This window comes from Loxodonta africana, chromosome 8 (assembly GCF_030014295.1).
Source record: "Loxodonta africana isolate mLoxAfr1 chromosome 8, mLoxAfr1.hap2, whole genome shotgun sequence".
NCBI classification, from domain to species: Eukaryota; Metazoa; Chordata; class Mammalia; order Proboscidea; family Elephantidae; genus Loxodonta; species Loxodonta africana.
The window spans coordinates 77,164,917-77,187,790 of NC_087349.1; the positions used below are offsets into that span (position 1 = coordinate 77,164,917).

Below are 22,874 nucleotides of genomic sequence, written 5' to 3' on the forward strand. Positions count from 1 at the left end.
TTTACAGTTTCCTAAAGGGGCTAGGTTCTCCTTTAACTTTCAAGCTTTATATAAATTGTTCCCTTTAACTGTTGTTGTTTGTCATTGTTACATGCTGTCCAGATGGTTCCAACTCATAGTGTGACATTATGCACAACAGAACGAAACACTGCCTGGTCCTGAACCGTCCTAGCAGTTTTTGCTATGCTTGAGCCCATTGTTGCAGCCACTGTGTCACTCCATCTCGTTGAGGGTCTTCCTCTTTTTTGCTGACCCTCTCCTTTACCAAGCAGGATATCCTTCTCCAGGGACTGATTCCTTCTGATAACATGTCCAAAGTATGTGAGACATAATCTCACTATCCTTGCTTCTAAGGAGCACTCTGACTGTGCCACTTCCAAGACAGACCTGTTCCTTCTTCTGGCAGTCCATGATAGATTCAATATTCTTCGCCAACACCACAATTCAAAGGCATCAATTCTTCTTCGGTGTTTCTTATTCATTGTGCAGCTCTTACACGCATATGAGGCGATTGAAAACACCATGGCTTGGGTCAGGCACACCTTAGTCCTCAGGGTGACATCTTTGCTTTTCAACACTTTAAAGAGGTCTTTTGCAGCTGATTTGCCCAATGCAATGCATCTTTTGATTTCTTGACTGCTGCTTCCATGGGTCTTGATTGTGGATCCAAGTAAAATGAAATCCTTGACTCCCTTTAACTACTCTGTTTCTCTCCTTTGCCAGGTTAACTCCTGTTAACCCTTTAGGACTCAGCTTAGATGTCGAGCACTGGGGAAAATCTTCCACAAACCCCAGGTTTGACTTACATACCCCTAACATAGAATTCCCAAGTACAGTGTACTTTTCTAACCATAATATTTTGTGTTTGCCTGTTTACTACTCGATATTATCTTTTAGAATAGTGTTCATCGATCCTAACTGCACATTAGGAATACCTGGAGACCTTTTTAAAAATATTAATACCTGATTATCAGATTATCCAGAAGTAGACCCAGGCCCTGGTATTTTATTTTTTTTAATTCCCCCTGAAGTTCTCCTGTGCACTCAGAGTTGATAATCCTTGTTGTTTAGACTCTTACATTTTTTTTTAAACAGCCACAGAGCTAGTAACTCATTACGTATACTCTCAATTTAATGAATGAAATTAAGTACTCCTTTCATCTCACCAGTTACAGTTTAGGCATACAGCCATGCTAATTTCCAAGCTCTTATTAAGATCATAACTTTCTGATTACATAATTGGGTTTTAAATTCAATGATGTTTTTACTCCCGACAAAAATGGCTTCCTTTATATAACATATAATTAAAATAGTTTTGCATACTCTTAAATCTATCAACATTTAGAGGTAGTGGGATTACGAGGAGACAAAATAAGCGCAGTGATGTAAAATAGGGGCTTTGGAGCCGTGTTCTTTTTTGCTACGCTATGATGTCCTTTTTTTTTTTTTTTTTTTTGCAGCCATGGTGGTATAGTGGTTAAGAGCTATGTCTGCTAACCAAAAGCTTGGCAGTTCGAATCCACCAGCCACTCCTTGGAAACCCTATGGGGCAGTTTCACTCTGTCCTATAGGGTTGCTGTGAGTCAGCAACAGGTTTTTATGATGCCTTTAAGTTACAGATTAGTGAGCAGAATAGCAGAGAATGCTGTCCAACTAATCAAGTTTACCATGACTGTTAGCCCAAGGTTTTGTGTTCAATTTCTCTTCCAGATAGAAGTTGATTCATATTACAAATATGACATGCAAATCTTCCCATTTTAAGTGACAGGCTGGCATTTTTGTTTTGTTTTCACTTATTTTTAATCCAGAGTACAAGTCAAGTGAAAATATTTATATTAAAAAAAGATCATTGCATTTCTATCTTAAAATATGCACACAGATACACACGTCCTGTGGAATCTGATAGATGTGGGTTTTAATTTTATGTTCACATTTATTAGCTGTGTGGCTTGGGTGTGTTGTTTAATCTCTAAACATCAGGTTTCTTGTCTGTCAATTACAGTAATGTAAGTACCTATCTTATAGAGTTGTTATTAAGTAACACGCATGATTTACTTAGTCATGAGCATGTAATATTGTTTACTGTGATAATTATTACTTTTTGATCAATTTTGACTTAATTAATAATTATGTTAACTAATATAATATTAAATCACAGTGTATTAACTCTGGATTTGATATCACTCATCCCTGGTGATTCACATTCTAGACATTCTTTTTATGTCTTTTAGTTCTAGATCTTGAGGCTGTGTCCGCTTGAATAGGAAGGCTTTTGAAGCACATTTGCATAATATTTCAGATTTGTCTGCCTTTCACTGATTTTTGTAGTAGTACCTTATTAGTTACATTATAATATTGAATTATTAATAGTAATGTACATTTTTAGGATCACATGAAAAGTTGATATCATGATGACCGTTATTAAAAAATAACTTTTTAATCTTAGTTCTTCCTGTTCTGTCATATTTAATTTTACATGTACACTCTTGATTCCTTAAGAAGATACTTGAAATTTTGAAACATATTAAAGAGAGATTTTTTTTTTTATCCCAATGAATATTGCCTGCCATAACTTCCTATTTGTCTTAAGGTTCTTATAATAGCATATATGGAATTCCCATATGTAGAGTCAGGTCAGTTTCTAAATGAGTTGGTAGTTTAGAGATTTTTAAATAGATATAAAGGACTTTTAAAAACATGCTGTACCAAGATCATTAACACGTACTTGCTAACCAAAAGATTGGCAGTTCGAATCCACCAGGCACTCCTCGGAAACCCTATGGGACAGTTCTACTCTGTCCTTCAGGGTCGATATGCATTGGAATTGACTTGAAAGCAATGGGTTTGGTTTTTATAACAAGTGCTTTATTTCATAAAAGAATGCAATTTTAAAAACTTATTCTTAAGAGGGAATATAAATTTCAAAATCATACTTTTCAGTTATATTATTTCTATTAGCTAGAGATCCTTAGCCCAGAGTTTTAAGATTATTATCTTAATAAAATTTTGTTCCAGGTGGTTGTATTCATGACAAAGGGCTAATTAAATCCAGTGCATAAATTAATCAAGTGAAAATAGATCCCTGAAGGAGCTGGCTTCTCTAAAAACTAACTTACTATAAATGTATGCTGGAGTCTGAAGCACATACAGGAGAGGATAAGCAAAGGAAAGTATAACTCAACTGAATTTTCATTTATGTGTGTCTACTGAAAATGTTGGCTATGTATAGCCCTTTTCATCCAAACATATGAAGTCTAAGTTAAATGCAGCCAGTTATACATTCAAAACAAAACAACAAAATATCAGAAGTGGCTGGTGAGTAGATAATATCCACCTTTTTCAACTTTGATCGTTGTTGTGTCCTTGGTGTCAAGGATAGTATCTGGTAAAAGCATATATTCAACAAGTGTTTGTTGAGTATGTGAAAGGCATTAATCTCATTTGATCTGCTGCAACATTTTACCCTAAATACAATGAGGTAGAATCAGAAAACAAAAATACCTCGTGTTCTCACTCCCCTCTTCTAATCAACCAGGGCTTGCAGTGCTACCATTGAAGCTTATTGGAGGAGCCTTCAGGAGTCTTGTGAGTGGGGAAACCTGAGTCCCAGGCAAAGGCATTCTTTTATTCTAATCCATTTATTCCATGATATTATGTAGGCTATGGGGTAAAAAAAGGATGAGAGAGGATAAAACCCTCTCTTTCCTACCCAGTACAGCTGCTGAGTTGATGAAATAATATGGCAAGGAGTCAGAGTGCATACTGTCAATAGTGAACAGATAACTGGGTTAGTGAAGATGAAAATAGTTTTATTACCTACCCAAGTAGAAACCGTCAAGATCTACTATATACAGGTGCTTAGAAGAGCCAGGTCTGGTCAGTCTAAAAGTTGGTGAAGTCCATTGAAATATTATCAACCCTGAAAAGAGAATCATGCCCTGATATGGGAAGCATCATGAATTGCACTGAGAATATTGGAAATAAATTCACTGGATGAAGGTTATTTTTTAGCTTCCATGGTTAAGGGGATAAGCTTTAGAAACAACCAGATTTAGACGTAAAAAGGAAATTTGGCCCTTAGGCCTCCTTAGCTTGAGCTGTGTTCCTTTCTTCTCGGACTGATTTTGTATATGCCAGCTACTGAACTCTTTTTCAGTCTCAAGGTTGTTTTTTATTATTTTCAACAATATTAATGATGTTTTTATTTCGATATGGATGCAGTATTTTTTAGCTCTCTAAGACAAAAAGAGATAATATTGAATTGGCCCTCAATTTCTTTTTGTTTTACTGATAGAATCTCATGTATGTGAGGATGTAAAATAATTTTATATAGTATGATAGGAGTATAAAATGAAACAACCATTTTGGAAAATATCAATTTGGTATTATAATGGAAGCTGAAACAAATACATAACATGTGTCCATCTACACATATGCATCATTCTGTGAAGTTAGATGGGACTCTTAGATTTTACATCCAGTTTCACTGTTTTCCTTGATGTGCAGGAGTTAATCTGTTCTGCAGATGCTCTGCTCATTTCAGCATTGTCCTTACTGTAGTCACGTTTCTCTTTCCAGCCCCTGGAGGAACACGCATAGATGATGGTGACAAGACTAAGATGACCAACCACTGTGTGTTTTCGGCAAATGAAGATCACGAAACCATCCGAAACTATGCTCAGGTAGTATCTGTAACTGAGAGGTTGCCATTGTTTTAGAAGGGAAGCATTTGAACAGGATTTAAGAAAACATTAAATTGAGAAACTCCATGCTTTAATAGGAATGTTAGCTAGCTCTTAAACAAAAGGAAAGATACTCAGCTGCATTCATAATAAGATAATGGGCATTAAAACTACAAGAAGATAAAGTTTTTCACCTCTCAGCAATAAGAGATGTTGGGGACCAGAGCTTACGTAAGTTTGCTGATAGAAGTGTAACTTGGTTCAATCTTTAGGGAGAGCAATTTGACACTACTAAAACTAAAACCCCCATGTGCCTGTCAGTTTTGTCATACTGTGGGGGCTTGTATGTTGCTGTGATGCTAGAAGTTATGCCACCGGTATTCCGATACCAGCAGGGTCACCCATGAAGGATAAGTTTCAGCTGAGCTTCCAGACTAAGACAGACTAGGAAGAAGGACCCGGCAGTCTCCTTCTGAAAAGCATTAGCCAGTGAAATCCTTATGGATAGCAGCAGAACGTTGTCTGATACAGTCCTGGAAGATGAGCCCCCCAGTTCGGAAGGCACTCAAAAGATGACTGGGGAAGAGCTGCCTCCTCAAAGTAGAGGTGACCTTAATGATGTGCATGGAGTAAAACTTTCGGGACCTTCATTTGCTGATGTGGCACGACTCAAAATGAGAAGAAACAGCTGCAAAAATCCATTAATAATCAGAACCTGGAATGTACGAAGTATGAATCTAGGAAAATTGGAAATCGTCAAAAATAAAATGGAACACATAAACATCAATATTCTAGGCGTTAGTGAGCTGAAACGGACTGGTATTGGCCATTTTGAATCAGACAAACATATAGTCTACTATGCTGGGAATGATAACTCGAAGAGGAATGGTGTTGCATTCATCGTCAAAAAGAACGTTTCAAGATCTATCCTGAAGTACAACGCTGTCAGTGATGGGATAATATCCATACGCCTACAAGGAAGACCAGTTAATACGACTATTATTCAAATTTATGCACCAACCACTAGGGCCAAAGATGAAGAAATAGATTTTTATCGGCTGCTGCAGTCTGAAATTGATCAAACATTCAATCAAGATGCATTGATAATTACTGGCGATTGGAATGCAAAAGTTGGGAACAAAGAAGGATCAGTAGTTGGAAACTATGGCCTTGGTGATAGAAACAATGCCGGAGATCGAATGATAGAATTTTGCAAGACCAACGACTTCTTCATTGCAAATACCTTCTTTCACCAACATAAATGGCAACTATACACATGGACCTCACCAGATGGAACACACAGAAATCAAATTGACTACACCTGTGGAAAGAGATAATGGAAAAGCTCAATATCATCAGTCAGACCAAGGCCAGGGACCAACTGTGGAACAGACCATCAATTGCTCATATGCAAGTTCAAACTGAAACTGGAGAAAATCAGAGCAAGTCCACAAGAGCCAAAATATGACCTTGAGTATATCCCACCTGAATTTAGACCATCTCAAGAATAGATTTGACGCATTGAACACTAGTGACCACAGACCAGACGAGTTGTGCAAGGACATCATCCATAAAGAAAGCATGAGGTCACTGAAAAGACAGGAAAGGAAGAAAAGACCAAGATGGATGTCGGAGGAGACTCTGAAACTTGGCTCTTGTGTGTGGAGCAGCTAAAGCAAAAGGAAGAATTAATGAAGTAAAAGAACTGAACAGAAGATTTCAAAGGGCCTCTTGAGAAGACAAAGTAAAGTATTATAATAACCTGTGCAAAGAGCTGGAGATGGAAAACCAAAAGGGAAGAACATGCTCAGCGTTTCTCAAGTTGAAAGAACTGAAGAAAAAATTGAAGCCTCAAGTTGCAATAGTGAAGGATTCCATGGGGAAAATATTAAACAACACAGGAAGCATCAAAAGAAGATGGAAGGAATACACAGTCATTATACCAAAAAGAATTAGTCAATATTCAACCATTTCAAGAGGTGGCCTATGATCAGGAAATGATGGTGCTGAAGGAAGAAGTCCAAGGTGCTCTGAAGGCATTGGGGAAAAACAAGGCTCCAGGAATTGATGGAATATCAATTGAAGTGTTTCAACAAACAGATGTAACGCTGGAGGTTCTCACTCATCTATGCCAAGAAATATGGAAGACAGCTTCCTGGCCAACTGACTGGAAGAGATCCATATTTATGCCTATTCCCAAGAAAGGTGATCCAATGCAATGTGGAAATTATACAACAATATCATTAATATCACACACAAGCAAAATTTTGCTGAAGATCATTCAAAAACGGCTGCAGCAGCATATCGACAGGGAGCTGCCAGAAATTCAGGCAAGTTTCAGAAGAGTACACGGAACCAGGGATATCATTGCTGAAGTCAGATGGATCCTGGCTGAAAGCAGAGAATACCAGAAGGATGTTTACCTGTGTTTTATTGACTATGCAAAGGCATTCGACTGTGTGGATCATAACAAACTATGGATAACACTGGGAGGAATGGGAATTCCAGAGCACTTAATTGTGCTCATGAGGAACCTTTACATATATCAAGAGGCAGTTGTTTGGACAGAACAAGGGGATACTGATTGGTTTACAGTCAGGAAAGGTGTGCATCAGGGTTGTATTCTTTCACCATACCTATTAGTCTATATGCTGAACAAATAATACGAGAAGTTGGACTATATGAAGAAGAACGGTGCATCAGGATTGGAGGAATACTCATTAACAACCTGCGTTATGCAGATGACACAACCTTGCTTGCTGAAAGTGAAGAGGACTTGAAGCACCTACTAATGAAGGTCAAAGACCACATCTTTCAGTATGGATTACACCTCAACATAAAGAAAACAAAAATCCTCACAACTGGACCAATGAGCAACATCATGATAAACGGAGAAAAGATTGAAGTTGTCAAGGATTTCATTTTACTTGGATCCACAATCAACGGCCATGGAAGAAGCAGTCAAGAAATCAAAAGACGTATTGCATTGGGCAAATCTGCTGCAAAGGACCTCTTCAAAGTGTTGAAGAGCAAAGATGTCACCCTGAAGACTAAGGTGTGCCTGACCCAAGCCATGGTATTTTCAGTCGCATCATATGCATGTGAAAGCTGGACAATGAATAAGGAAGACCGAAGAAGAATTGATGCCTTTGAATTGTGGTGTTGGCGAAGAATATTGAATATACCATGGACTGCCAGAAGAATGAACAAATCTGTCTTGGAAGAAGTGCGGCCAGAATGGTCCTTAGAGGCAAGGGTGGCGAGACTGCGTCTTACATACTTTGGACATGTTGTCAGGAGGGATGAGTCCCTGGAGGAGGACATCATGCTTGGCAGAGTACAGGGTCAGCGGAAAAGAGGAAGCCCCTCAATGGGGTGGATTGACACAGTGGCTGCAACAATGAGCTCAAGCATAACAACGATATTAAGGATGGCACAGGACTGGGCAGTGTTTCATTCTGTTGTGCATAGGGTCGCTATGAGTCGGAACTGACTCAACGGCACCGAACAACAACAACAAAACTAAAACTGCCTATTCCCTTTGACCCAGCAATTCCACTTTTAGGATTTCATCCTACAGATATGCCTTCACATGTGTAAAATGACATATACAGTGATAGTGTAGTATGGCTTGTAATAACATCAAAGGATGGAAGCAATAAAAAGTCCATCAATACCAAAAAACCAAACCTGTTGCTGTCGCATAGATTCTGACTCATAGCAACCCTATGGGACAGAGTAGAACTGCCACATAGGGTTTCCAAGGCTGTAAATCTTTATGGAAGCAGACTGCCAGCCACATCTTTATCCCAAGGAATGGCCTGGTGAGTTCCAAACGCCAACATTTCAATTAGCAGCTGAACAATTAACCAATGTGCAACCAGGTCTCCTCAAGTCATTCAGTAGGGGACTAATTAAATAAATTTCAGAGGCAAGTCTTAAAAGCATGCAGGACGTCATTCAAGGCATAACAATTGGTCTCTATTCGCCTGGAGCAACAGAGGAAGAAGAAGTGTCAGGAATAGAAAGATGATAGGGAATGTGTAACTAATTGCCTCCATGAACAGCTGCCTCCTTTGCCATGACACCAGAAGAAGTGGGTGGTGCCTGGCTACCATTTCTAAACATTTGGGTCTAAGGTTCTGTAGAAGAATGCTAATCAAAACAGGGGGAAGTACTAAACAGAATTTCAAATTCTCATGGACTCCAGACTTCCTGGAGCCATGAAGGTTGGATGAACCCCTGAAAATATTGCCCTGAGATAATCTTTAAACTTTATATCAAAGCTATCACCTGAGATCTTCTTATAACAAAACAGTAGTTTAGCTTAACTGATAAAAATGTCTGCCTTGAGCATTAAGCTCTTTTAAAAACTATCTATAATGGGATCGAATTGACAACAGCAACTTGAAAGATTAGATAGGAACCTTAGGAGTTGTTAATGTTAGTGTTGATGGCGGAAGAACAACTCAGAAAAGAAGGGGTGAGAATGGTTGCACCACTTGAAAAATGTAATCAGCATCACTAAATGGTACGTGTAAAAACTGCTGGATTGGTCTATGTTTTGCTGTTTATATTCTCAACAAAAACAAAAAAATAAATAAAATTAAAAATAAAAAAAAACAGAGGCAAGAAGGTATTTGTAATATAAAAGGATTCAAATCCAAATTAAATAAAGAACTGTAAGCCAGTAAGAAAAAGATAAGCAACCTAAGAGGAAAAGACACATAGAGGTACCTCAAAGGAGAGGAAACTCAAATTCCATTGAACATATGCAAATGTGTCCAAACTCATTAATAGAAACAAAGGAAATATGGATTAAAATCATAAACTATCATTTTACATGCATTAGATAAAAGAAGTCTTTAGGCCCTTGCATAAGTCAGGAAGCTATGGGCTTATGTAATGGGACAATCAATTAGATGTTACTTCATAAAGCTGAACGTAAATGCTCCGTGACCAGCCAGCTTAGAGTTAGCTTGTTTCTGTTCCAGTTCTATTATTGATTCTTCTTAGAAGTCAGTTGCTTTTCCCGACTAAACATGTAGGGGAAGTTACATGTCAGCACTTCTTCTTCTTACCCACGTTTCAGTAGATCAGATGAAAAAGGCCATAGGAATTAATTGCAGCTAAGTGATCAAATTTCAGAGGCTAGAAACCTTGCCTTTATTTGGTTATTAAACGTGTAAGGCATGCTGAGCCAACTAACTTGGGACATGTGGCCATTATGAATTTAAACTTTGAAAAAAATTAATTTTAATTATGCCACTTTAGCAAAGATTTTTTTCCTTTTTATATTTAAAAATGTCCAATGAAGAAAATCTTTTTTTAAAAAAAAAAAGAAGCAAAAAACTAAAAGGCAGTGATAAGCAGAAGGAACTGAAGCTCTAACCCATCCTCTATAAATCTTTGCTTCTACTGTGTGTGTAAATGGCTGCAAGTACCTCAAGAAGGTATGTGCTGAAGTCAATATAAAAAAAACAAATCAAACCCATTGCCATCGAGTTGATCCCGACTCATAACGACTCTATAGGACAGGGTAGAACTGCCTCATAGGGTTTCCAAGGAGTGCCTGGTGGATTCGAACTGCTGACCTTTTTGGTTAGCAGCCGTAGCTCTTAACCACTATGCTACCAGGGTTTCTGAAGTAAATATACTCAGTTCAAAAGAAGGGCTTTGAAAATGTCCCACTCACCTTTTTGTATATTAGATGTAGAAGTGCAGTAAGGTTCAAACGCCTGCATTCTAATTCCTACTCCAGTTCTTATGAGTTGTTTCCAGGTCTGACAAATAATGGTTTTTAATGTCTGCCTTCCAGGGTTTCCTACCTTCCCAAAAGAACTTTTGTCAGGATCAAATTCATGTAAATACAAGATGTATTATTTAGGATCTGAATTCTACTTGGAAAGAAAGATAAGAAGGCTGGGGGGCAGGGGAAGAAATAACACAAAACTGTCCTCATAAACTGTAATAAAAGATGTGCAGTTGTCATGTTCTTTCATATGTAAATAGTTTCTTGTAACAAATTATTTTTTATCAGGAATATGGATATTTGAGGGAAGACCTTTGAATACACTGTTGTTTCTAAGTTTCAAAATTATTGCATACATTTCTTATTCCTACAGATATGCAAAGGCTATATCCCTTATGACTTTGCAAATGGGAAAAGAAGCCCATTAGGTGACATTGAGAAATCATGCATGTGCCTTGAACACACATGTATAATGGCTCCTCTGGATTTCTACTTAGCAATAGTGAACTTTTTTTTTTTTTTTAAATACTGAACTTTTTCAATATTTGGGTGTCCTAATTTTTTTTTTTTTTTTTAAGTATATTGGGGAAACCCTGGTGGCATAAGAACTATGGCTACTAACCAAAAGATTTGAATCTACCAGGCGCTCCTTGGAACCTTCTGTGGGGGCAGTTCTACTTATCCTATAGGGTCGCTATGAGTCCGAATCAACTCAATGGTAACGGGTTTGGTTTTTTTTTTTTAAGTATATTGGTTATATTGGGCTTGGTATATGTAAGTTTTCATGGTTTATTCTTCTCCAAACCTTACATTTTGAAGGAAAAATCCAAGTGGCTTTTCTCTGCATGGTTTTTTCACTTTCTCGCTCCGAGTGGCGACTTTAATATCAACTGTCTAAACCCATTTTGACTTTTAAGTCCAGTAGTACAATTTAAAGGCGCTCTGATGGTACAACAGTTAAGCACTCCACTACTAAATAAAAGATTGGCCGTTCGAAACCACTCAGTGGCTCCAAGGGAGAAAGACCTGCTGATCTGCTTTTGCAAAGACTACAGCCTAGGAAACCCTGTGGGGCGGTTGTGCTCTCTCACTTCGGATTGCTGTGAGTCAAAAATTGATTCGATGGCACCTAACAATACCAGTGCAGTTTAAGATAGCTTTTATTAAACTTTAATTTCAGAGAACTGTTTATCCTCTTAAGTTGTGTAAATGGTTATTATTTGTCTTTTAAAGAAGAAAACAATTTCCATCTGTGCTTTGTTGAAAAAATACTGAAAGTACATTTTCATAAAAGCCAGCCTTAGGGAGCATTTATTTTTCCATATTTCCTGGCTTAATTTGTAACTCGTGCAAATGGTATATTGATGAGGTTTTTCAGGTCAGACTGTAGGTTATAGACAGAACTTGAACTAGGGTGGGGCAAGCCAGGCAACTAGGGCACAAAATTTAAGGAGGCCCTCATTCTTGGGCTCATGCATATGCAAGTCCACACCTGACAGTAAGTGAGGCTGCCTAAACTCTTGGACCCTGGGCATCTCACTTGCCTCACCCTAGTCCTGGCCCTAGTGGTAGAGTTCAAGTTGAATCTGATTATATTCCTTATACGAGTCTGGTATATTCTTTGTGATGTGCTCCTTCCCAGAAGTTTTGTTCTTCATAGAACTTAAAATTCAAAAAATATCCTTAGGTGTCATATACCTGGGCTAAATATTAGGAAGAGATTTAAAGAGCTGAAACACTTCCCCACATCAGGCAGGTAACAAATTTCGTTTGGGTTATAGGAAATATAGTTTCTAAAATGCGAAAGTGAATCTTTTCCTGAAGATGTCTGTAGATACTGATAGACATGTCGCTTGTGGGCAACTGGAGATTTAAAAGAGTAATTAAGTTTGCAGAGATACCAAAAGCCTCTACCAACAGAGCTAAGATCTTATATTATCCCACTGAGAATAGGAGATAACTCTCCAAAATGCCTGATGCCTTTTCTGGGAAGAGTTCGGAGCTGTTCTGATCAATTCTGATCCAGAAATAGAGCAGAATCTTGTAGCAGACCACAAAACCACCCTTAATTGAGTGTGCACCACGCAGAACCCAATACACATGCAGATGCAATGCGGCTAGATCCCAGAAATCTTTCCAAAAACTCTGTTGTCCCAGATTCTGTTCTGTTCTCTTCCTCTTTCTCTTCTGTCTTCTCATCTCACCTCGCTTTCTCTTCCTTCCTTTCTACCTTCTTTTCTTCTTTTTTATTACCTGACAAGATACAACCTAGGCTACTTAAGCTTTGATATATTGGCCATTGTTTTTATTTCTTTCTAATTATCCATTTATCTTAGAACGTGCAAGTGATTTTCTGACCTTGCCCTCGTCTGTGATTATAACTTGACCTATAACTGGTATTCCATCATGAGTAAAAAAATAAATATTCTTTATTCATTCCAAGTAGCTAAATAATCTTTAAAAACTGTAAAGATTTTAAAGTTTAAACAATCTTTAAATTTTTAATTTTAAAATAAAATTAAAATCCCCATCAGCAGTTTTATGTATTATCTACTATAACTTTTTAATAATTAGCAAATTATAATTTTAAAAGCTTGTGACTCAGATTCCTTTGTTCAGTTCCTCAATTTTGACCTGTCCCTTATGATTCTAAAACAGGTAAGGTCTTTTTTCAACATCAGAAAAGTTTAATAATAATACTTACAAGAAGAATTTACAAAATCATGTTTAATCAGCAAAGTTCTATTGACATATAAGAAAATACCCATAAGCAGTAGTTTATACATGGTATTCTTTATATTGGAAGATAATTTGTGCTTAAAACAAGGCTACTTATAGGGAACCCATTTACAATGGAAAACCCAACTTAAATACAAATAGCTGAAGAAAAATTTTGAAGGAAATTTCATCCTGAGCTAATTCTTATAACAGAGGGAATCAAGTATTGAAATGTTTGCATAATATTTCTAACAAAATTTTAGGATAATACAATGGACACTTTCCATTCACATGTGACTTTCAAAACACAATCATAAAAAGAGTCTTTTCTATCTTAACCAGCTTCCCATTGATCAGTGCCCTTGCCAGTTACTAGAGTAGTTAACGTGATTTGAAATATCGCTTTATATTATATTGTCCTAGGTTTTAAACTTCAGACAGTCGGTGAGAGACTGAACAGAAAAACATGGTCAGTAGGGAGGGTAAGGAGAAAGAGAAAAATTAAATGGAATGGAATATTTGGTTCGTGATTGATTTTATGAACTGTTAGTTCATTGGAGAATACTTTTGTAGTGTGATACCTTTTGCTTTCATATTTAGATATTGACCTATGGGGAGTTGGTTAATTATCCTTGGATAAGGAGAATTCTTTTTCCTATTAAAATCAAATTAAGAAATATGTGAGTACTAATGTAAGTTGGAAATTGAACTTGTAGAATTGTAATAAAATTATTATTTTTTTTTTCTTTACTACATGTCAGTTCCCTGCCTGGATCATTATTTTTTGTCCATAAGGGGCAACACTATAATTTTTACACTTAAATAAACTCCATCTTGGGATTGCATTGAGGAACAAACACAGTGAAAATTGTAGGTGAGAGTATATCATGAGGCTGTAAGAAAAGGAATTAGATACAGAAATCATATCCACAAGCTATTAAAATGATCAATGTGCACAGAATTCTTATTTAAATAAAAACATCATTCAACTTGCCAAATATTCTAGATTTCCACCAACGCTTTTGCTAACCCTTATTCAGGGTTCTAACAGGACTGGGGAGTAGGGGAGAATATGCCTTTGTTGCCATTAAGTTATAATATTTTTTCAACATCTGCTGAAAACATGTTTGTGTCCACCTAGAGTGTAATCACTCCTAAACTCTGCTCTCCTTCCCACAATGCCATTATCTATGTGATTAAATTTATGATCGCCTTCATTTTAGTCACTTTCAATTTTAGTATCTTACAATTTAAAATTACATTAATTTTATTTTCATTAAGAATATTTTTCTGCTATATTCATGAATTATTTTGTTTTATTCTACATGTGCATTTTTGACTCTATTTTTCACTAGGTTACAGTAACACCTTTTTGAAATGCTTGTAGCTCCCGTATCACAGTATGAGCACATTTAACTCTGCATTTTTATTGTTGCAGATCCCTAGTTATGGTTTCCATGCTGCCTTCTGTGGGTCTTTTACAATTATTTGTGTATATGTTTGATGGTTCGCTTTTGTGTTTAGGTCTTCAATAAACTCATCAGGAGATATAAATACCTGGAAAAAGCATTTGAGGATGAAATGAAAAAGGTAAAAATTCAGATATAATTTCTTATCTGTTTCAGGTGATGCAATGGAAGGGATAGAAATGTTTCCATATACACTGGTAGCCTAAAAGTGCCATGACTTAATATTCAATAAATATTGTTGAATGAATGAATGAGTATGATAGGTCATTAGCTAATAGCTACAGGAAGAAATATGGGACTATCTTGGACTTTTTTTTAATTCATATTTAGTGTAAGACAGAATGTTTCGTTCAGTAGGAATGGTTTTACAGAATGCGATCTCTGACTTTATGGGGCTTAGAATAAACCCAGAGATATCCAAGAAAGATAAATATATTGAGAAAAGAATCAAGATATGGTGACTGATTACAGCATGTGAAAGCAAAGCATAGCAGCTAATAGCAAAGTTCATTAATTTTAGAAGTTGCAGTTTAGCAAAGTAGATAAAAGCACATTTTTGGAGATAAAGTATCTGGATTTAAATCTCAGTGTTTTTTTTTCCCCCCCCTGTAAAATAGGCTCAGTAAGAGTACTTACTTGATGGTTGTTGCGGGAATAAATGAGATAATATATAATTAGCCTTTAGTTTTTAGCAGTGATTAAGCGCTTGGCTGCTAATCAAAAGGTCGGCAGTTTGAACCAACCAACCGCTCTATAGGAGAAAGATGTGGCAGTCTGTTTCTAAAATAAAGATTAAACCAAACCCATTGCCATCAAGTCTATTCCAACTCATAGCGACCCTATAGGACAAAGTAGAACTGCCCTATAGGGTTTCTAAGGAGTGGCTGGTGGATTCGAAAGGCTGACTTCTTGATTTGCAGCTGTAGCTCCTAACCACTGTGCCACCAGCACTCCCTGTAAAGATTACATCCTTGGAAATAAATGGAGCCCTACTACTCTGTCCTATAGTGTTCCTATGAGTCAGAATCAACTCAATGGCAGTGGGTGTGGTTTGGTTTTGGTTAGTTAAATATTTAAACAGTAGCATCTTATAAAAACCACCCAATTCCATCTAATTTACTGTGACTCATGGAGATCCAATGTGTATCAGAGTAGAACTGTGCTGATTTTCAGTGGTTGATTTTTTGGAAGTAGATCACCAGAGTTTTTACTGAGCTGGCTTTGGGTGGACTTGACCTTCTACCTCTCAGTTAGCTGCCAAGTACCTTCCCTTTTTTCACTAATCCAACATGTTACTTCTTTTAATTTATAACTTCTTTGTATTCACATGTAACACTCACTACATTAGCTTGTTGCAGATTTGTATGTTTTGTCATTGTTTCTAATTTTAGATTTCTGTGCTATTATAAACCTCGGGAGGAAAGAGACCATAACATCTACTTCTTTGCTACTTACTTGCTCTCTTCCCTCTTGTCCAAAATGATACTGTGTGTAATATTGAAGAACAATTCAACAGTAAAAATTTTTTTTTAATTCACGTTTTCCATGATCCAACTCTCCCATTTATAAGAATCTATCAGCATGGGTATATAAAGCTTTATGTATAAAGATGTTCATCACAGTATTGAGCAATAACCTAAATGTCCATTGCTGGGAGACTGGTTAAATTATCGTCTATCCATACAGGGGAAGGCTGTACAGTCTCTTAAAGAATGAGGCATAGCTACATGAATCGATTTTGGAAAATGTCCATGATAAATTGTTTAAGTGAAAAGCAAGGTGTAGAGCAACCATTTGGTAGTAGTTTGACCTTGGGCAAGTTACTTAATTTCTTTGTGCTTCTATTTGCTTTTCTGTGAAATGGGGATCTAGGTTGTTATAGATATTAACACGCATAGTATTCAGAAGAGTGCCCGGGCCACTAAACAAAGTATTGTGCAGTTTGATTTTGTTCTATAAGCATGTATCCCTTTTTTAACATGAAAAAAAAATTAAACAGGAAAAAAGAGCCAACTGTACTGCTAAGTACTCTGAAAATAAGTGCTTGATTAAATAAAGGAACAGATATGAGAAAAATGACGCAAAGAGTTTGAAAAAATTATACATCTTGTTATTTTGTCTCATATTATCATTAGCATTTTCACTTTTCTCAGCTCAAGTGAACCTTGAACTTCCTTAACTATTTCATTTTTGTGGTGAATGTGCTTTCGAGAATGATTTATTTTTCACAGTATTTCCTTCTTTTAAGGCAAGCTTTGCTGGAGTACATGCAGCGTCTGATGCCATGTTAGTCAATGCAAATGAGCAATGCAAAGATTAATTTTAAAATAATGATACCACTTTTGTCCCGTTTTGTTATGATTAAGTATGTTTATTAATGAATATTAATAAACATACTTAACGAAATGGGAATGGAAACCCTGGTGGCGTAGTGGTTAAGTGCTGTGGCTGCGAACCAAAGAGTCGGGAGTTTGAATCCACCAGGCACTCCTTGGAAACTCTATGACGCAGTTCTACTCTGTCCTATAGGGTCACTATGAGTCGGAATCAACTCGATGGCACTAGGTTTTTAGGTATTACTGAATATGTGCTTTAAAAAATAGTGCTAAAGATGTTACTTTGGAGACTTTTGTGTTCACTTGAATCTGTTTTCATCCTCATAATCGGGGAAGAGGGCCAGATTGATATGAAATGTCTACACTTTTGTTAGTTCATTTACTCTGGTGCTCCTTAGAGCTTTAACCTTTGATGCTCTCATTCCCTCACTCCCTGGGACTTGACAGCAGCTTCAATGTTAATTCATTGAGGCATTAAAAAAAAAAAAAAGGCATAAATTGGAAGTTAAGTGGACCGATTTAGTTCCAGTTCTACTACTTACTCATAATGTAAATATTTGGAGACTCATATACATGGGTATAACCTCTCTGTAATATAATAATCCTTCGAGTATTGAGAATAGTAAATTAGTATTACCCTACCCACCTAAGAGAGTTAGTGGAAGAATCATGTCATTAGCATGAAAGCACTTAAGCCTACATTGATGCCAGTAATTTTTCATTAGTACAAAGCAGTGAAAAAGTCTGCAGGCCTCTGATAGTGATAGTGGTCCCCAGGGAATCTCAGAGACATGCCTAAGAACTGGTGAAACAAAGAAAATAGCTGTGGTATATAGTCAAAGCACACAGCTGAGGAGGGTTGGGAAAAAAACAGAACATTCTGTAAGTCTGATTACTCTTAGAATTCAAAGTGGGAAGTGGGGTGTTACCCCCTTTGCTTTTAGCTTTCATTCAACCTTTCTGGAGTGAGTTTTTCAGTTCCCCTGCTCTTAGGCTGAGGGGATGCGACCACCAAGGAACCATGCAACATCTGCACCCTTTACTATCCCTCCAAAATTGTTCTTTCCAACTCAAATCAGAAAGCTTTCTGGTCCTGATTCTCCCAGGAAGAAACTTCTTTTACCATATAGCCCCCATTTTCTCATCACCAGAGCTAGTGGTAAAGTATATGATTCAAGAAATACCAAGTTTGAGTCTCAATAGTTTAAAGAGAACATCAAAAATTTTAAAACCTTTTTTTTTTTTCTTCCCAATAGTCTTCCTTTGAAGACTATTGTATTCTGTGAACTCAGAAAACTGTATGCTGCATGTCAAAAACTTAACATAGACTCTGTCTTGGTTTTCTTCTTTTTTTTTTGGCTGTAAAAATTCTGGTCTTCCCAAAAACAAACACGTAGATGTAGCAGGTGCCTCACCCCAAGAAGTACACAGTCAAATGTAAATTAGCATGTCATCTTTGCACACCATTCTCCAGTTGTCTCTTTCCTTTCCCCTGAAGGTGATCTACAGCTGTGTGTAAGTAACATTAGAACTTAGACATGTGAGAACTTAGAAGGAAGGAATGATGCTTGATAAGGTCACTTTCCTTAGCATCCAATTTATAATCGAACATATTTATATGTTTTCAGTGACTAATAAGTATGCTTTGAATGTGACATGCTAGTTGTGTACCATCTGGTAATGGAAGAACATTCTGTGTGTTATTTTCCTGCTTTAGATCTTTGCTTTATAGACATGGTTTCTTTTGTTTGACCCACAGCTTCTCCTCTTCCTTAAAGCCTTTTCTGAAACAGAGCAGACGAAGTTGGCAATGCTATCGGGGATCCTGCTGGGCAATGGCACCCTTCCTGCCACCATCCTCACCAGTCTCTTCACTGACAGCTTAGTCAAAGAAGGTAATTACACTCACATTTTCTTACCTGTCAGATGTAACAAGAAATGTAAAGCCACAGTTAGGAAAATACTGGAAACCCATTTCCACATAAGAGAATATATGTATGTGTGTATAGATGTTCCTTCAAATTATAAATGAGTGTACATTTTTATCAGAAGAAAATAGAAAAAAGAAATATGTACATCTATATGCAGACACATAAAGAGTAATAACATTAAAATATTTGGCGGAAGACTCAATGCCTCAGTCCAGTGCCTTGAACTTGATCTGATCCAAACCAGCACAAATTAGATGCTACTAGAACAGTTTGTAGGAACAATTCTTCATTGTACAGGACTGTTCTGTGCTTTGTGGGGCATTTAACCTTTTTACCCCCAGACACTAAATGCTAGCCTGGAGTACTCCTCATTCATTGTAACAATCAAAAATGCCCCTTCACATTTTCAAATGTCCCCAATGTGGGTGCTTATCCCTGGTTGGGGCACACTCTCTAAATTGGTACCTCTGAGACCTGGGGAAACTTTTACTCAGATGTTCATTTTGATCCTATCCTCTCAGTTTTAGAAAGAAGGCATGGCCACTGTATCAAAAAAAGAGTGTCGCTTTAATTTTAAGGCATGAAGAGTTTGACAGGCATTCATGCAGTGACTTAGCTATAGAATAAAATAAATGTGGGCTGCTTTCTTGTAGGAAGATAATGATATTCAAATTACAATGCAGCACAAAACAGGGAGTTATTTTTCCTTAAAAATAAATTAAAAGGGCTTTTGTGAGAATATCTGGGTTTTTTTTTTTTTTTTTTCCTGAGAACTTAAAAAATTTTCCTCCTACATGTGTGGAATCCTAGCCTCATTCAGGCCTGTAGTAAAAGGGGCTATAGTTTTCTTGTGGCTGAGAAAAAAAAGAAAAAGTAAATCTAGAGTCAAAGGATATTATTTAGAGTCTCCATAGTTTGGGGCTTAAAATAGCTCAGATTTGTGGCATTTCAGACACTTCGTTATTAGTTTGTTGTGAATATTATAACATTTTAATGTGTTTCCCTGAAGGAAATTCATGTGACTTCACACGTCTTATTTACATCATTAGCCATTTTAACACTCAGGAAAACAATGTAGAATATAAACTGTAAACAAAAATTAGATAATCCTGGTCATAATGGAGAATAATTGCCTTTCTAGTTATGTTAAAAGCTCAAGTGATGTCTGTAACTTCCTTTGAAATGTTTCGAAAATTGAATGACCAGTTGGATAGATATGTGATAAACCAAATGTAGCAAAATGTTAACAGTTGTAGGATCTAGTTGGTTAGCATATGAGTGTTCACTGCTCAATTTAGTCAACTTTTCTGTGTGTTTGGTAATTTTCATAATTCAATGTTATGGGAAAAGGAAGGAGAAAGATACGCTTTGCTGTGGAAATAGCCTGCGGAAGGTTTTTTTCTTATCCTCCACCATCTTTAGAAACTACAGGCTTAAACTCCTGTTTCCTAAATAGGAGAGGATTAAGAAACTACGCTTTTCCCCTAAACCACCGATTCAGCAAATGCTCAAGGAGGATGGAATTTTCCCACTCAGTAGACGAGTAACTACAAAGAAATTTCCCAAACCCCCCACCAAAAACCAGTTTTCATTAAAGGTGATAGTTTCAAGTCTAGATTTTGGCTTCCTAGGGGAATCAGAATCGACTTGATGGCAACAAGTTTTGTTTTTTAGTTTCAAGCGTATTTTATTTCTCTTTTTTTGCTTACAACACAGAATCCAGCCTACTGTTACTTTAATTTTAATTACTTAAGTTAGCTACTCTCTGCTTTCCTGATAGCAATAATTTTGATCCCAAATCACTTTTAAATTAGGTTCACTATAACTTCCGGTCTAATTACATTCGGTTTGTTTTCATTGATATGCCACATTTGATTATACAGATGAATCTAAATTTACATTGATTTTCTGAACTAATGATATTTTTTTAAATCCATGTTAAAAAGTTGATAACATGAAATTCTCCTGCTCATAACGTATGTTTGTTGTTGTAGCCATATTATTATTATTATTTACTCAATTTCTCTGCTATTCAAGAGAAGAAAACTAGGCAGAGTTGATGTCTGGGTAAATTATGTATCAGCTAAATGTTTTTACCTGCCAGTACCTGGAAGACCTGACTCAAATTGGCTTACATAACAATAAATAAAAAAAAGAGGTCAGTTTTCAGGGTATCTTAGTTATCTAGCGGTGCCAGCTCTAAGGGAAGGCTTTCTCTCTCTGTCAGCTCTGAAGGAAGGTCCTTGTCTCTTCTGAGCTTCTGCTCCTGGCTGATCTTCATGTGAATTGGCATGTGTCTTCCCCCATCTCTGCTTGCTAGCTTGTATTTAAAATAGTCTGTCTTATATCTCAAAATATAAAATTATATACCCAAAACTAATCCTGTCTCATTAGTATAAGAAAGACAATTGATTACCAAATGGAATTATAACTACAGGCATACAAACCAAAACGAAATCCACTGCTGTCCAGTCGGTTCTCACTCATAACAACCCTATAGAACAGAGTAGAACTATCACATAGGGTTTCCTAGGCTGTAAATCTTTACAGAAGCACACTGTTACATCTTTCTCCTGTGGAGCAGCTGGTGGATTCGAACTGCTGACCTTTTAATTAACATCCTAGTGCTTTAACCACTGCACCACTGTGACTCACTAACCACCGGCATAGACCAAAAAACCAAACCTGTTGCCCTCCAGTCGATTCCAAATCATAGCAGCCCCATAATAAGAGTTGACCTGCCCCCCATAGGGTTTCCAAGGAGCAGCTGATGGATTCAAACTGCTGACCTTTGGTTAGCAGCTGCACTCTTAACCACTGCACCACCAGGACTCTAACCACAGGCATAGAGGTTAGGATTTACAACACATATTTTGGGGGGACACAGTTCAATCTATACACATGTAAGCAACAATATCATTTAAGACTCATGTTTTCCCCATTACCATTCATTGCATCAATTTCATTCCAAGGATGGTTCCCCTAGTCATTATAAGATGTCTGCTGGTACAGTTATGGCATATGCTTACCTGTCTAAGTTCAATGGGAGAGCACTTCTTCTCAACATTAGATTTTTATCTTTCCTTCAGCTGATTGGCTGACATAGGCCACATGACCAACTCTGGCCCAGTACCAGTTGCCTGGGGAATGCCATGGGCAGATGCGCCTAATCTGAGGTCACTGAGAAGGAAGGGATACCAGAATTTACTTAGACTAATCAGTTACCTAGCTAAACAAAACAAGAATCCTCTTACCCATTGCCATCAAGTCTATTCTGACTTACAGCAACCTTATAGGACAGAACAGAACTGTCCCATAGGGTTACCAAGGATCGGCTGGTATTTTCAAACTGCTGACCTTTTGGTTAGCAGCCATAGCTCTTAACCACTGTGCCACCAGGGTGGAAGAAAGGGAAATAGAGGGTAAATAATAAAGCATTCTGCTACTAATTGAAAGGTTAGTCCTGGCAATCTGCTTCCAAAAGGTCACAGCCTTAAAAACCCTATGGGGCACAGTTCTACTCTGCACACATGGGGTTGACATGAGTTGGAATTGACTCGGCAATAACTGGTTTGGCTTTTTGGTAGGCCACCAATAACAGTGAAGCCGTCTATTCAGAAAAATTAGTTTAATATTTCAGGTACACCTTAACTTTCATTAAATAAATGCAACATTAATTTAGAAATGTGAAGTATTTACAGAAGAACCATCTACTAGTTTTCTGATTATTTGCTTTTGGAAATAACTCATAATGTAAATATGGCTATATGATCAAATAATTTCTTGACTAACATAGATTCCTTAATAACCTCTTTAAAAATATCCAGAAAAGAGTTAAACTTGAAATAGCCTTGGTGTTTTTATAGCTTAACTCAAGAATTATTTTTTTTTTTTTTTTACAAAGGGTGAAACTGTAAAGTAAATGGTGCATATTCATTTGTAACTATACTTTTATCTGCCACTATTATTGTTCTCTTACCAGGATC

At 36.9% G+C, this 22,874-nt stretch overlaps 1 protein-coding gene across 2 annotated transcripts in view; it reads left to right on the top strand.

Annotated features, from left to right (window-relative positions):
• BZW2 (basic leucine zipper and W2 domains 2) overlaps positions 1-22,874 on the top strand; it is a 93,233-nt gene that overhangs the window by 33,557 nt on the left and 36,802 nt on the right. For both annotated transcript variants that reach the window (XM_064290031.1, XM_003407095.4), the window contains exons 4-6: positions 4,579-4,682; positions 14,677-14,742; positions 18,717-18,852. In XM_064290031.1, coding sequence (XP_064146101.1) covers positions 4,579-4,682; positions 14,677-14,742; positions 18,717-18,852 — 306 coding nt within the window. The remainder of the gene's footprint in view (positions 1-4,578; positions 4,683-14,676; positions 14,743-18,716; positions 18,853-22,874) is intronic.